We start from the raw sequence: 17437 nt of genomic DNA, 5'->3' as shown, positions 1-17437 counted from the left end.
AAAACTACAAACAGAAAATTCTGAGGAAAAAAGTCATGCAGAATTTTTAGATAAAAACTCTATTTTTGAAATAATTGTAATTGTGAGACCAATAAAATAACTTAAAATTTCGATAAAGAAATGTACTTAAAATGGCAAGAAATACCTTTCAGATTTACAAGATTTCAATAACAGTTTAGCTCCAACTTCCTTCAACACACCTGCCTGGAGTTTTCTAGAATGCCTAGAAAGAGCTTGATTAACTGGTTCAGGTGTGTTTAATTGAGGCTGGAACTAAAATATGCAAGACACCGGCCCCCCAGGATAGAGTTTAAACACCAGTGCTCTGTAAACTTGTGTAAAAAAGTATTCAAATTCTAAAAAATGAGTCAGAAATGCGAAATAAAGTCTACAGTATAAGCTAAACAATTATACCACAATAGTCCAATGTTGACCAAAAGAAGTAGTAAAAAGCTTCATTCAAAAAAAACAAATGTTTAAAAACAATTTTATTATTGAATTTGTAAAACATACATCTATTTACAAACATCGAAAAATGTACAAGGTGGCATTTTGTGATTCAGGATGTATATTGAAATCCATATCAATATAAACCACAACCTGCAATTTAATTGCTTGTTTTTTTTAACCCAGTCCTTCATTTTAAGTGTTTCACTGAGTTAAATCTCCTCTATGAGTTCATTCAACAGCACTTCTCAGGGCTCAGGGCCCTGTGTTCAAGACAAATGACGGTAATCCAAACAATAAAACTAAAGAAAACTACAATTCTCATTTCCAGACACGAGTGGAATTCAAATAAAAAAAAGTCAATGGTACATTTGTAAACAGTGTTGAAGAGTGTGTAAAAACACAACCAGATAAAAAAAAATACATGACAGACAGGCACGTGATTATTATAAAAACAACAGCGTAAGTTAGTCCCATGGCGTCAAAGACAAAACTAGCGTCATAAATAAAGGCTTCACTTAAAAGCTACGTACGAAGAAAAAAAAAAGTCCTTCATTTCTCTGACTCTCTCCAGCCTCGAGCGTTTCGGCCAAACTTATAGACAAGCCTACGTCCATCAACCCGTTCCAGGATCTCACGTTTATAATAATACCTTCAGAGAGGAAAAAGAAACATGTCAGAAGCTCAGCATATTGATCGGAAATCTTTAAGAAGCTGCGAAACTCCGGTGAAGATGTTACCTCATTGCTCGACTGAGCTTCTCGTAGGTCATACTGCTGTTATTTTTCTTCTTTCCCCAGAGCTGAGCCACAGCTTCTGACTTCAGAAAGCGGAAAACGCCCTCGGAGCGATCCTCCCATTTGATCAGGCCTGGGTTACGCTCGGGGTTCAGGAGAATGTCTCGGATGAACTCCCAAAGGTGCGTCCCACGGGGGTCTGGTGAAATATGAGATTGTGTGAATGAAATGAGAAAGAGGAGGAATTTAAAGCAAGACTTGAATGAAAAAGCACGTCTTCGTGCCAGAGGTTTCAGTTATAAGTGCTGCAGGCAGGCTCTCCAAAGACTGGGGTGAAGTTTAGGACACATTAACAGAAAATAAACCTGTAGGGAAGTAAGAAAGGAAGATTCTGTCAACTTACTGTGTCTTTTGACTTGTGACCGCTTGGGATCTGGAAGAGAGAATTGATCTTATTAAAGAAACAACTCAAAATTTTGAATATACAGTAAAAGTCTGAATTATTAGCACCCCTGTTTATTTTTTTTCTCCAATTTCTGTTTAACGGAGAGAATAACACATATCTAAACATAATAGTTTTAATAACTCATTTCTAATAACTAATTTCTTTTATCTTTGCTATAATAACAGTAAATATTATTTTCTTAGATGTTTTTTTAAGACACTTCTATACAGCTTAAAGTGACATTAAAAGCCTTACCTACGTTAATTAGTTTAACTAGGCAGGTTAGGTTAATTAGGCAAGTTATTGTATAACGATAGTTTGTTGTGTAGACTATCAAAAAATTGCTTGAAGAGGCTAATAATTTTGACCCTAAAATGTATTTAATTTTAATGTATTAACATTTAAAAACAGCTTTTATCCTAGCGGAAATAAAATAGTCTTTCTCCAGAAGAAAAAATATGATTGCAAATACTGTAAAAATTTCCTTGCTCTCTTAAACCTCATTTGGAAAATATTTAAAAAAGAAAGAGAAATTCAAAGGGGGGTAATAATTCTGACTTCAACTGTATATTGTGGAAAATGTATTGAATAATGTCTTAAATTTTGTAATTTGGCCCAGAAAAATTGGACTCATGGTTGGAAAGATTGATTAAACTCTGGCCTTAACAACTTGCCAATCTAGAACAGAGCTGGATATTTAGTGCCTGAGAAATGCTGACAGACAGCAGTGCCAGACATAATCTGAGCAGTGCCAGACGTAATCTGCTTTTTTTTTTTTTTTTTGCAATTTGTGTAGAATTTGGCATAAAATAAAATCTGATTTATGCAGATTTTAAGAGTGTTGGAGCTGAATTGTTAGGGTTTCCCATTAAAACAATTGGATTAATGCAATGGTAAATATTGTTCAATTTCACTAAATGGGGTAAACAAAATGTCTGAGAGTGCAATCCAATGAAAGCCATGATGGGAGTGTAAAGATCTGTGTATTATTTATTTTCAATTCCCTAATGAAAGAACCAAGATGTTCATCTATTCTGCTATATAATGATTTTAGTTTGGTTTGGTTAATATTATCTATCATTTAAAATTAATTAACTTCTTCAACCCAGACTCTCAGTTTCCCTCCTTCTACAGCAACTATCAGAGCACGTCTAGTGCAAAATGCGCCTACAAATGGCCATAATTAAGCAAATACCAATAAACTAACAATAGCAAGCCTTAAAGTTGGGTAATTCTGCATAATTTAACTACTCTCCTACCATCAATTTAGAGTCTGAAAGCGAAACTCTTAAAAATTACAGAATTATTAAAGTGTAAAGCAAGGGTTTGTACCAGGCCATCTGGCACTAAACATGAGCCCTATGGCTGCGTTTAGTTGTGCATAGCTAGTTTTTATAGACAAAATCCATGTATTTTTATTTGGAGTTCACAACAGGTTCACATTTATCCAGCAAATTCTCCAGAACAGAGAGTGAAACTGGCTTCAGTGAAGTGCAGGAATTATTCATGAAACTTTATCAAACTCTTTCCTTTACACTTCAGTAGCCATTGTTTGATTATACTCTTGTTTGCAGAAGTCTGTCACCAGTTCCGTCTTCTCGATGACGTTGGACATGTTGTTAAAGATCACAAGCAAGTAATGTGTAGTTTGACATGTTTAGGAGTCAAAATCATAACATAGAAGTGACAATATTTTGGGTATTATGAATAATTTTAGGTCTATAGAGTCATGTGAATATGATATTTCGTTAACAATTTAGTTTAGATCATAATTCACAGTATTAACTAACCATTAACTAACACTACTAGCTTAATAAACTACTTTTTAGATGTTTATTAATAATATTAGTTTTTAATAGGTTTGGTAATGAGTAGGATGTAGAGATGCAGAATGAGATAATACTTTATAACGGTTAATGTCTTAATAATAGGGAGGCAATAAATTGGCCATAGTGGATGGGTGTTTTCCAGTACTGGGATGCAGACAAAAGGGCATCAGCTGCATAAAACATATTCCAGAATAGTTGGTGATTTATTCCGCTGTGGCGACCTTTGATAAATAAGGGACTAAGCCGAAGTAAAAATGAACAGAGATGTATAAAGTACTAGAGACCCAGACTAAAGTAGAAGTATAAGTGCTCTATCGAAAAAAGTGACTTGAGCAGAAGTTGAAGTGCTCTTTAAGCACCATACTTAAGTGGAAGTACTAAAGTAAAGCTTAATAAAGTTTATTTCAAAATGTACTAAAGTACTGAAAGTACAAGTATTGTGTAATGTGGTTATTAAAGAAAGCAGTCAAAAGACCTCATATTGTTTTGTTTATTTTAAATATCTTTTTTGAGGCACGTGATTAAGCAGAACGAAAAGAAACAGGGCTTATGATTTATGTGAACTAGGAGAACGTTTTTCTCTCGCGCTTGAACCACAGATCTGACAGATTATAACAGCTTTAACACGCACCTTTCAAAGTTGTGTGTCACAAAAACACTCCGTAATCCACTCAAAACACTATTGAAACCCATTTTCCGATCGCAAATTACCGGTTGTAAACACTGTAAACGGAAGTTCTAAACATTCTACCAAAAGACTCTGGCCGCTATGGCACCCTCCATGCAGTAGCCAAGAAAAAGGTCTATAATTGTAACGAGTAGGGGTGTGAGTCTTCACTGGTCTCAAGGTTTGGTATGGTTACGATTATCATGCCGTCGATTCGGTTTAATTCGGTATCTTCGGTGCATTGGTGCATTCACGATGCTTTCTATACATAATTAGATTTTTTCATCACAACACAAGAATTTTTTATTTTAAACATTTTTTTATTTTTCAAAATAAAATCAATAAACATATTAATATTTAAATATTATTTGTAATACAATTTTATTCTTTATTACGGCGGTAAGATATATGAACTGTACCTTTAATTTGACCTGCTCAAAGAAAACACTCTTTCTGAATGCATCAAACAAAACTCCAACACATGCACAGAAGACAGCATGAGCATTTATAGCTAATAAACTAATGTAAATATTATCCTGCTTGCTTTTTAAGTGCTGACAGGTGAGGTCTTACACCCCTTTGATTGGTTATTGTCTTCACCTGCTCAACAGAAAGGGCTGCGATCGGCTTTAGAAATAAAAGCGCTATTCACCCATGGCAGGAAGAATAGCCTCGGTTACAGTGTGTATGCGCATAATACGCGGTTAACACAAAAAATCCGTAATAGACACAGTGGAGAAAACTTGCACCTCAGGTATGCTCGTGTCTGTATCCACAAGTATCACTTTAACAGCCAAGAGGAGAGGAAAAGTTACCTCACAAATAGGCCAGCGAGTCAAATGTCTAAAGTATGAGAGAGAGAGAGCGAGAGAGAGGTAAAGATGGAGTTTTACAGCGTTTCCTCATAGTAGTGAAATAGCGGCTTGTGTGCTGTGCTGCCTTCATTATAGTGAGAGCGTTATTTACTCGCCCTTGCCTCCGCCATAGTATTGCGACATCGCACATAGGAGATAAATGACGTCAGTACGTAATAACCGGTTATGATCTATTACTGATATCAATAATTTTGACACCCCTAGTAACGAGTAACAGTGCAGCACATAAAAAATCTATTGGAGCAAAAGTATTAAACTCATCGAAAATATGTACTGAAGTAAAAGTGGAAGTAGGAGAAAAAAATCAATACTCCAGTAAAGTACAGATACAGCCTTTTAGTACTTGAGTACAGTAGTGAAATAGTTGTACTTCATCACTATACATCTCTGAAAATTAATGAATGTGGGTAGACTCTGATTAGTATCAGTAGCTTTGCAATTTCTTTGCATGACAGTCTAACTAGTCAGATCTCAGTCCTTTTTTGCCTGCAGCGAACAAATCCTTTCAGTTTTGCAGCAGGAGCTATAAGGAAGAACAAACAGACAGACCTGGGGCGAATGCCATTTTACTATAACTATTGAGTCCATGGGAATGGAACCTATAACCTTGGCAAAACACTAAATCAACTTGATATGCTTCAGTATATCCACAAATATAATGGAATTTGGATACTATGATATTATCATTAGATACAGTAAATATACCATGTTTCTGCCAGTATTGTGTTGTCATTTATGTATTAATATGTTTAATTTCAGTTTCTTTTTCTTGGTTGCTCTTTAGATTATTTTTGTTGCCATGGTTGCGTATGTTGTACACCTGTGTCTTATTTAGTTTAGTAAAGTATAGACGAATTACCGGTTTGTAAACATTTAGCATTCACACACAGGGAGGTTGCAGAAAAAAATAAATAAATCGGGAGCGTTAGCATTTACAGCGAGGGATTGACATCCGATGTGGTACAGTTTGTTGTTGTATTAGGGATAAGTTATATTGATTACATATATTATTTAAATAATGCTTTCAGCATATTATAACAGCTTGTCACCCAGTGATAAGCACAGTTATTTTGCAAAATTAACGTTAAAGTGAGTGGCGTTCATCTGACAGGTCCATTTGTGATAGCACCCTCCCAATGGATATTGGATAAGAGGAAATATACAGCTATCAAATTGAAACTCCAAATGATTTTCCAAGAGAGTTAAAGGCCTACAATTCTTTGGATGCCTACAATTTTGTTCTGTGTGGTCATGTGCAAGAAATAATGATCCATGATTACCAGAAACTAGTGCTGAAAACCGAGGTTCTGCCTAGCCAAAGACAAGCAAAGAAGATTGAGCTATACAAGGCCTGGGTAATCATCAACAAGCAAAACAACTGCATTCTGACAGTAAACTGCACCCGTACGGCAGGGTATGTGAACTTACACTTTTGCATTTCATTCTTGGCATTCAGTGTCCACAGTTTAATTAACCATATTTAACAGTTTTAGCTGACATCATTGCTGCAATCAAAAAAAAGTAATGTGTTTGATTCAGCATTGAGTGAAATTACTGATATGAAATGAGAACTGCATTTTAATTAGGTCGAGCATTTTTCAATAGGTCATCACTCCATTTAGCTCTTTTGATGGCTGTTAGCCAAAGACATCTGCGGTTGGCATTAAACGCAGTGTGGTGTACGGTAAAATTTAAGTCGAATTTGACATCTGACCACAGAACACGACATGTTTGCTATTGCAACCGGTCTTTTTTTACAACCGGTATGCATGGTTGAACCCGCGTTTGGCGTAGGTAGGTAATTAATTTTTTTTATAACCCCATCTTTGTCAATTATTGTTTTTAGTGGTTATTTTGGAGTATTTTGGTTTCATAGTACATAATATGTATGTGTTGGATTATCACAAACTTTTTTATATGATTGAAAGCCAAAAGAGAACCGATATTAACATTAGCTTTAGGATAATTCAAATGAAGGTCTTTTACCTGGGCTTGAAGGAGCTGGCGAAGGCAATATGGAGCTAGGCTGGAATGAACTTTTAATATCAAACAGTTCTGAGGAAAGAGGAAATAAATTGTCAAACCATCAAGTTCACGCATCGATAATTTAAACACACAGACACACACACCAACTTGTTTTATTAAGAAAATACATAAATCACAAAAAAAGGTACCTGGATTGCTGTAAAAGCTGGATTCTTCCTTGAAGGGGAGAATTGAACACGGGAAGTCTGCTGAATAAAAATAAAAGGACTTAGTTACAAAATGGTGACATAAAAAGTCACCAACTTTCAAAAGATACTCAGATGAGAGTCAGACATTGTTAAATCCACTGAAATGATGTGAACTTCACACTAAAAAGGATTCAGTTGAAACCAATATCTCTTTTGCTTTTACTTTGTGTTTGAATACTCACCATCTATTTCTGTTTTAATGTCGGCTGGTGTGAACATATCTGTTTGACCATACTGACCTGCAAGACAATAAATGAGAGACGACAAAAAAAAAAATGAAGGAATGTTTCAACACTTCTCAATATCAGAGTGTGTTTTGCAAGGGCTATCATTACATTTCCAAGTCATTCCCACATCATGTTGGCGTAAACCAGTTTATCTTGCTGGTACGGTTCTCATATTTCACCTGCATTCGTTTTTCTAGATTTTATAAGGTTTAGTAACACACCGTAATGGAAACTGTATCAAACTTGTAGTATCAAATGTAAACTGGCTTTTTACAAACTTTTTGGGAAGCAGCCTTATGATTTAATTTAGCAAGTACATGTAATGTACAATCCGTTTATCTAAAAACTTGTAGGATTACATTGTGTGCATTTCACCATGAATTTTATTTATTTTATTTTTTATTTTATTTTATTTATTTTAAATTATTTTTATTTATTCTTTAAACAAATTCAAGTGTAAGAAATGGATTGTTCAATATTTTAATGAATTCAACAGGGACAAAGGTTCAATGGCTAGACCTTCCAAAATCATGCTTGCAAGTATTCACCATTGAAAAATTGTACAAAAGCACGCACATCCCTCTAAACACAAAAGGTGCAAATTAAACATTCATCAAAGGCGGCAACACCAAAGCTCCAAAAATACAAATTTATTAAATTAAAAAAGCTGACACAAATCGTGTAACGTTTCGAGCCACACGGCTCTTCAACAGACTCTGATGAAGAGCCGTGTGGCTCGAAACGTTACACGCTTTGTGCCAGGTTTTTAATCTAATAAATTTGGATTTTTGAAGTATTCACCATTGCCAAAAAGCATTTTTCTCTCAATATAATGATTATATTGTAAAAAAGTGGCTTCCTGCCATTACTTCCTTTTTGAAAACAGACAAGCTCTGACAAAGAAGCTTGGTATTAATTATTGGAAGTATCAAACACAGCATAATCCATAACTGCTTAATATTTGGATTGCAAATACTAAGATAAACATCTCAGCGGCAATGTCAAAACAACTTAAAAAAAAAAACGTCAAATTGACTGGATGTCAATTGACTACCTTGATGTCAAAACTAAATCAAATTGACTTTTGACATTGGCATCAAAAATTAATTATAAGACAGTCCTGTAATTGACTTTGGACGTGTTTTTTGACAATGCAAGATGTCAATTTGACGCTGTTTTTACATCAAGGTAGTTTACATGCATTGTACAGATACAAAGTCATCATTTGCAATTGAAGCTTTGAGATGAAAAAAAACCTTTCATATATTATAATACTTTTTGTGTCCTTGTATTGGTGGTCAAAATGGGATCCATCTGTGGATGTCAAATGGACATCAAGGTTTTGACATGAAACCGATTAGCGTTTTTGATGTCATGCTTCAGCAGTTTGATGTTGTTTTGATATCAACGTGCCTGCTGGGAATGTTCATGTTCCATGGTGTACCAACTAAGTTTGGTTTTTGATATTTTTCACCTTAATTTGATGGAAAATTCAAAGAGAGACAAGAAATGATTGGACAGGAGAGAGGAGAATTGAATTTGAAATGGACTACAAGCTAGGTCACCTAAAGCCCTGTTACACCAAAGGCTATAGCTCTGACCTGGATAATCATTAATTGGCTAGCTAACAATTGAAAACGAAGTCAATCCCAACCACAACATCCCTAACCCTATCCTCACCCCCAATCGTAACATACTCCATCACTGGCAATCAAAAGGAAACCATAGATTAGCAAGTAATTCCAACCCAAAACCAATACTAAAACCCAACTTTAACAATCTGATATCCTCTTGATAGCTTTGTTGATTCAGTGACATTTTCTACATGGCAAAATCCCATTTATCATTCTTTTAGAGCTGGCAAAGTAGACCGGGTAAAGATTCAACTGAATTACATCTGGATCTTACCATTCCACTTGAGGTCAGTCAGGCTCTGAAATAGAATTGAACCTACGGATCCGGCCGCCCGTGTGAAGTCTTGGAAGCTCATGTTGCACAGTTGCCTCCCGTCAAGGTCAAAGTTTTGAAAGGGAATGCTGGTGGCATCAATTTGGTGCATGTCCAGTGTCTGTTGGAGCCATTCCCACACCTGAAACTTTGTCCAATTCTGTGGGTGAGGATCCTGAGTCCAGAGTCGACTTGTAAAATTGGACGTCATCATAGAAACTGTGGATACAAGTTGAAGGAAAACAGTTTAAAAAGATGCCACTTTTAAAGCCCTGTTACTACATTGGTCAGCTTGACCAGAACCATCTAGCTTAAACATGTTTAAGATTTTTAGAGAATATGGCTAAGTGAGACAAAATCATCTAAAGGGGTGTTTACTCCACTTCTGGGAGGGCTAATGTTCCCCTGGTTTTTGCTTCAACCAACTGCAAAACATTTGCCAAGAGATTTCCAGAGCGTCTAAAGGCCTTGCCTAGCTGATTCTGGTCTGCCAAATTGAGGTTGGAGCTAAACTTTGAGTCTGTGGGGAAAAGCCCCTTTCGGCCACAACTTGATCATCTGAGAAAGATTTAGGAAAAATCTCAAAAGATTCATATGTTCTTAAGATAAAATCTCTAGTGTCTGATCACTAGTTTGGCATGTTCACCAAGAGCCAATTCATGACAGTTGCAATCAAATGTTTCCTTTAATTAAATTCTGTGGCAGAGTCAGAAAATGTCAGACTATTTCCTGCAGCTAGAATTTCTTACAACAAGTGTCAAGCCAATAACCAATAGGAGCACTAAACCTAATGACACAATCAGTAAAACAACTAAAAACCACTTCAGGGAAATGTCAAAACAGCTTCATTTCTGGTTTTATCTTCAATGCAAGTTATCAGTCAAATTAATGCTACAGATTATTTATGTTCACTTTAAGGCACAGGTGTCAATTCCAGTTCCTGGAGGGCCGCAGCTCTGCACTGTTTCAACCCTAATTAAACACACCTGATCAAACTGATTGAGTCTGTCAGGCTTGTTTGAAACCTACAGTTAAGTGTGTTGGAGCAGGGTTGGAACTAAACTGTGCAGAGCTGCGGCCCTCTGGGAACTGGAATTGTCACCTGTGCTTTAAGGTATCACTTCAGAATGTGGGTTACTGAACCTATGGATCCTGTCATGGATTGATGACATCAAACTTCACATGATCTTGCATGTGTCTGTGTTTTGCACCTCTTCATTGTTGTTCAGTCTGACATTATAACGACTGAGACCTTACAGTTTGACATGGGGCCAGACTTAAGCAAGAAAGTCTTCAAGCAAGCCCCCTGGGACCTTCTGTCCTGGAAAAATAATTGGCTGTCCAGGTCCATCAAATTGAGGTTGAAAATAATCTATTCAGGACAATGTCCCTCAATAAACAGATATGAACACCCATGATCTAGAAGAACCAGAAAAGAAATACTACTCGTATCAGAACAAACTTAAATGATTGATTAGGAGCTTGTGTACTCTATGTTACTCCAAGCTACGTTCGAGGGTACAGCTGATTAACCAGCAGTGTCTTTGTTGAAGTAAATTCTCTAAAGACGTTTTATTTGTTTAGATCGTGCCAGTCTTTAAACTGGCTTCTCGTGACTGACTGTCTTAAACAGGTAATTTCCAACCTTTCTCATCACGCTCACTTGTGATTATCACATCCAAATTCAAAACTCCTTGAATAGGTAGTGTAACCCCTGCTGGTCTTACATCACCCAACTCGCTCCTAGCTGGAACCGAACAGGCGACCTTCCGCATGGGGGTTGGTTGTTCTAAGAAGAAGGGTAAAGACCATGGCTTCTAGTGTCTGCCGCTAAAGCACCTTTAGAGGTCAGCGGTCTGAGGTTTACCTGCACAGCACTTCACTATCTGGCCTCCGTTACACTCACCCCCTAAACCTCACTCCTATCTGGGTCACGGCACCAATGTAATCCCCACCGGTCCTACATCACCCAACCAGCTCTGAGCTAGGATCAAACTAGTGACCTTCCACATGGGAGTCGGTTGCTCTAACAAGGAGGCTAAAGACCATGGCTTCCGTCGCTAGAGCACCTTTAGAGGTCAGAGGAGTGAGCTTTACCTGCACAGCACTTCACTAGCCACCGTTATCCTAGTTTATTAAGGGGTTTTATTGAGGTTGAATTGTGGGTCTTTGGGACCAAGGTCGAAGACCTCAAAGTTAGAAAGGACATAATTTATGCCATTGAGCAGCTAAGCCAGTATTTTAGCAATGGTAAAACTTATATCAAATAGAGAAGACAGTTTCACACTGTTAGGAATGTAAATAAAGTACTGCACATGATTTCTAGATAAGTGTGAATCACTTTCACTATCTATATCATGGTCCCCGCAACTGATAACCTGGTAACTCCCGCAGTGACTGCTAGAGTAAATGATTAACCTGCCAGAAAGGGTGATAAACAAAACTGTTTTTGCACTGGACCACGGAATATTTTCATAAGAGTCCCTTGTTAGGCTCCGTATGTCAAGGTTTCAAATGAGATAACATATTACCATCAGTGCAGTTGTAATGGGTCGTCCAAGAAGCAGGTAGCTGGTTGTCAACACTCACAGTAGCTGGGATACTCATGACACCACTGGCCTGAAGGACCATGATCCAGTGCTGTTGAATATAGGAAACAGAAAAGAAACTTCATTTGCTGCCACACAACCAAACATGATTCTGCCACTTTCTGACGCATTGCAACCTTAACGTAGACTAAAAGAATCAGAGTTTACGTTGGAAGAAGGAATGGAGTTGAGTTTTTTTGTACTTGTGGCCATCGATCCAACAGCCCTCTAATTTTTAGCCCCAAGCCTTACTCTACTACACTATGGAAAATCAGTCATGATGAAACTTGTCGAGCGGCAGAGTAACACCACACTTGACGACATTCTTGTAATAGTAAACATACACACAAGCTCAAAAGTGGACGTATAATTAAAGTGTAGACGTTATACCAGTTTCCAGTTGTGATCAGGGAGGGAAAACAAAGGTCCTGTATGTTCGGAGGGGTAAAGGGAGGGGGTGAAGGCTGCGTAGGTGTCCTTCGTGCCACGCTCAACCACACATGCAGACACATTTGCACAGGAATGTGTCCGTGTGTTGAGCTGCTTTGCATACATAAAGGTCCACCTGTCCTTCAGTTAAACAGTTAGATCAATGGTGCAGTCATAGCTTATATCATCGGATCTACTTTCAGCGTTATACAAAACACTTTTGAACTGCTTTGAACTAATGCTTTAAATCCCTTTGTGTTAAATTTAGCTGTTGAAGTTAGCTTAATGCTACCTTACGAGTTAAGCGTAATAAAAGCTAATCATAATCACATCCTGATCATGAAATATATAGATAAATAATTGTATGGCACTGTTATACCCGAGTAGACTGCACTGTTAGCATAGCAACATGCTAACTCAATGGAAAACAATTACAGTCGGTCTTAACATAAACTGGGGTGATGCAAGTTAGTAATTTACTGGTTTTCTTGATGTTTATTATGCATCTTTATGTCTCATTGTATATCAGAACATTGTTAGTGGTAACAAATTGTTTAATAAACAGATATAAATTGTATCTACACAATCAGTTTTCTTCCTTCAAATCAATATAACTGCCTATTTTTAACTATGGGTTCTGGTAAGACATGGATGATGTGATTGTTACAGACTTGACTGCTATTGGTTGGTTGCTGCTCATTTGCATAAAGTTACACTTCCTTCAACTTTTTAAAATCAAATCATCAATGCCAATTTCTGCTTAGGTTGTTAGATCTGGCAATTTTGCATTTGAAGTCACTCGTTCACTTGTGAAAGGAACATTGGTGTAAAAAAACAACATGGCCGCCACACTCAAGGTTTCTTTGGCAAGCTGTTTCGAACTTCTGAAAGGACTTCTTGCTGTGAGGCGACAGTGCTAACCACTGTGCCACTGTCCCGCCCCCATCCCAAAATATTTAAAAGTGAAAACAAGCAAAGTCACTTAGAACAACATGATGCCAAAACAAATGGGGATAGGGGCGGGACAGTGGCTCAATGGTTAGCACTGTCGCCTCACAGCAAGAAGGTTGCTGTTTTGAGTCTAGGCTGAGCCAGTTGGCATTTCTGTGTGGAGTTTGCATGTTCTCCTCGTGTTGGTGAGTGCTTTACTTTCCCCCACAGTCCAATGGCATGTGGTATAAGTGAGTTGGGTAAACAAAATTGGCTGTAGTGTGTGTGAATGGGTGTTTCCCATTGATATGTTGCAGCTGGAAGGGCATCTGCTGCGTAAAACATATGCTGGAATAGTTGGCACTTCATTCTGCTGAGGCGGCCCCTGATAATCAAGGACTCAGTTGAAGGAAAATGAATGAAGAATATTTTGGGGCTTTTAGTGTGATGGTTCCCTTACAAGTCAAAAAAGTCAGAGAAAGCGTAGAGACTTTCAGTTTCTGTGGAATTACTGGACTTATTATGTATGGGTTTGAGTAAAATGTTAATATTTGTTTTATTCAACAAAAGTCTGACTGCATTTCTTTAAAATTGAGAAAATAAATGTAATTTAGGAAAATGACAATATTTTATTTGTTGGGATTGAAAATCAGTGCAATTCCATCAAAATAATAATTTCTTAATTTCTTATTTCTTTTATTAACTTAAAAGACTTATGAATATAGTGTTTTACATCTGATTACCTCAAGGCCTTATAATATCCTCCACACCATGCACTCGAACATGGAAAAGTGATGATCCCCTCATTAAATTTTGAATGTTTTCAATCAACCTTGTTTCACCTGAGGTGTTCCCGGTTAAAAGCGACCCCAAAAGCAAATGAACAGATAACCGGATAAAAATCAGACGTCCATCAGACAGAAAACATCCTCATACCAGACATCCCTAGTCATTCCCGGGCATAGATGTATGAATGCTGGCATCCGGGAGTCTCTATGCATTTTCGGAAGTGCATTGTTGGTGGTTACAAATGTATCATTGTTAAAAAAACACAATTATCTTTCGTGGGGGCCTGTTTGGCGAACTTGGGATGTCTGCCATACACAACACCCCAACTCACTCACTCATTTCTGACTGAATAATATCTTTTGCAGGTATACATCTCTTTTCCATGCTTATGCGCCGATCCTCCAGCCTTTTCTCACAAAGAAACGTAACTATTTTACGTTTTGCCAGTTTAGTGACTAATTCATACAAGTTGATTTTAAAAAGAGGGAACAAAACCCCAACCCTAAACCCAACCATCATTAGGGGATGAGCATATCATGTTAAATAGTATTAAACACCACTTTGTTCACAGCTAAAAATTAATCAACAAAAATCTGGTGGTGAAAAAATGTGTCCTAATATAAGAGCAGGTAAAACAGACTGGTGAGTTTTTACTAGGAACAATAAAGCAACGGGGGTGGGATGTGAACACAACAGGAGGGTTAACTGAAGTTAAAACATTGGTATTGTGCTGTCTAAAATTACAGTATGTCTGAAAACATTTATTTTAAATAAATAAAATTTGGAAAAAATGTCATAAGTAGTTTACACTAACACGGTTTGTTCAAAATACTTATTTAAAATGAGACAAATCAACACAATTCTTGAGTTTTTCTTTCAGGACTGCTTAATTGTTTTATGTTCAATCCTCTTAAAGTTAACTGAATTCCTTCATGTTGTCCCCCCCTAGCATTTTTAAAGCATACAGTACAAAACAAACATACACATAACTACGAATCCCTCTTTAAAACCCGTTTAGTTTTTTTGACACAAAGTCAAAGTTAATTTGATTCGACAGACTGACAGTAGCAATGCCTACAACAGAGGCAGAAATATTTGCATTGACTACTCTTATTGACATTCCTCCGAAGGCTTGTAAACCTGTTTAGTTTGATTGAACCTGTTTATTTCTCGTATATGCATTAGTGTTTAACAGCGTATGTGAACAGCATTACCTGTGCTCTCGGCTCTGCTGATTGACTTCCAGCGTGAAATCTGACCTTCAGTTGTCTTTTTTATTGATTCTGAGATGGCCTAGGAGATCATTTTATGGAATGTGTGTAAAACCGACAGGAGCTATGCTAACAACAGATAATGTTCACACCTCAAGCAAACAAAGGATATTAGAAGCTTGTGTATTTTTCCTAAAAAAAAAAAAAAACTAGACAGATTAACTCAATGTTTTGATGCTCTCACGCTAAAGTTATTTCGATGAAATTATTCCATTAATTTGTGTTTATTAACAATATTAAAATATTTGGTTACGCTTAATTTTAATGTTTAAACTCAATAACAAACCATTAACTAAAGACGTTTAGCTCACTAAACTAGTAATTAGCTTATTGATTAGTAAGGAGTAGTTAGGTTTAGGTGTGGGCTTTGGGTAGGACATGGAATGTAAAAGAAGATAATGGTTCATAAGTACTAATGAACGTCTTAACAATAGATAATAATAGTTAAAATATTTCTTCACACTTTATTTTAATGTATAATCCATGCTATTAACAAACCATTAACTATGACGTTTAGCTCAATAAATGAGTAGACAGCTGCTTATTAATTACTAAAGTAGTACTTGGGTTTAGGTCTGAGCTTTGGGTAGGACTTGGTATGTAAAAGAAGATCATGGTTTATAAGTGCTAATAACCATTTAATTTCTTAACAACAGATAATATTAGATAAAATCTTAACAATAAATAATAATAGATAAAATATTTGTTTATGTTTCATTTTAATATATAATCCATGCCATTAACAAACCATTAACAAAGAAGTTTAGCTCAATAAACTAGTAATTAGCTACTTGTTAATTAGTAAGGTAGCAGTTGGGTTTAGGTGTGGGCTTTGGGTCAGACTCGGGATGTAAAATAAGATCACAGTTCATAAGTGCTAATAAACAGTTATTATCTTAATAGATAAAAATAGATAAAATATTTGTTTACACTTTAATATACAATCTATGCTATTAACAAACCATTAACTAAGACGTTTAGCTCAATAAATGAGTAGATAACTGCTTATTAATTACGAAAGTAGTAGTTGGGTTTAGGCCTGGGCTTTGGGTAGGACTTGGTATGTACTGTAAAAGAAGATCATGGTTTATAAGTGCAAATAAACAGTTAATATCTTAATAATAGATAATAAAAGATAAACAATTTGTTTATGCTTTATTTTAATGTATAATCCATGCTATTAACAAATCAATAACTAAGATGTTTAGGTCAATAAACTAGTAATTAGCTACTTAATAATAAGTAAGGTAGTTGTTGGGTTTAGGTCTGGGCTTTGGGTAGGACTTGGTATGTAAAAGAAGATCGTGGTGCATAAGTGCTAATAAACAGTTAATATCTTAACAATAGATAATAATAGATAAAATTTTAACAATAAATAATAATAGATAAAATATTTGTTTATGTTTCATTTTAATATATAATCCATGCCATTAACAAACCATTAACAAAGAAGTTTAGCTCAATAAACTAGTAATTAGCTACTTGTTAATTAGTAACGTAGTAGTTGGGTTTAGGTGTGGGCTTTGGGTCGTACTTGGGATGTAAAATAAGATCACAGTTCATAAGTGCTAATAAACAGTTATTATCTTAATAGAAAAAAATCAATAAAACATTTGTTTACACTTTATTTTATTGTATAATCCATGCTGTTAACAAACCATTAACTAAGACGTTTAATTCAAACCAGTAATTATTCATTCATTTTCTTTTCGGCTTAGTCCCTTTATTAATCTTGGGTTTCCTTATACAGCATTTGTTATACACAACGGATGCCCTTCCAGCTGCAACCCATCTCTGGGAAACATCCATACACACTCACTCACACTCATACACTATGGATGATTCAGCTTACCCAATTTCCCCATGGCGCATGTGTTTGAACTGTGGGGGAAACCGGAGCACCAGGAGGAAACCCACGCGAACTCAGGGAGAACATGCAAACTCCACACAAAAACGCCAACTGACCCAGCCGAGACTCGAACCAGTGACCCTCTTGCTGTGAGGCGACAGCACTACCTAATG

General features: G+C 36.4%; 1 protein-coding gene across 8 annotated transcripts in view; it reads right to left on the bottom strand.

The window, feature by feature from the left end:
• Positions 1-471: 471 nt before the first annotated feature.
• Positions 472-17437, bottom strand: part of ehf (ets homologous factor) — a 101273-nt gene continuing 84307 nt past the window's right edge. For 3 of the 8 annotated variants that reach the window (XM_073942221.1, XM_073942220.1, XM_068217403.2), the window contains 8 exons: positions 11940-12048; positions 9370-9627; positions 7417-7473; positions 7175-7234; positions 6987-7055; positions 1588-1617; positions 1188-1383; positions 472-1099 (listed from right to left, as the gene is read on the bottom strand). In XM_073942221.1, coding sequence (XP_073798322.1) covers positions 1000-1099; positions 1188-1383; positions 1588-1617; positions 6987-7055; positions 7175-7234; positions 7417-7473; positions 9370-9627; positions 11940-12048 — 879 coding nt within the window. In that variant the 3' untranslated portion in view covers positions 472-999. Of the gene's footprint in view, positions 1100-1187; positions 1384-1587; positions 1618-6986; positions 7056-7174; positions 7235-7416; positions 7474-9369; positions 11447-11505; positions 12049-17437 lie in introns of all 8 variants that reach the window. The other 5 variants (XM_073942222.1, XM_068217404.2, XM_073942223.1 and 2 more) reach the window with 3 other exon arrangements.

The sequence above is a fragment of the Danio rerio genome, chromosome 25 (assembly GCF_049306965.1).
Source record: "Danio rerio strain Tuebingen ecotype United States chromosome 25, GRCz12tu, whole genome shotgun sequence".
Lineage (NCBI taxonomy): Eukaryota > Metazoa > Chordata > Actinopteri > Cypriniformes > Danionidae > Danio > Danio rerio.
The sequence above is the reverse complement of the archived record's forward strand: the minus strand, read 5'-3'. Positions and strand labels throughout refer to the sequence as shown.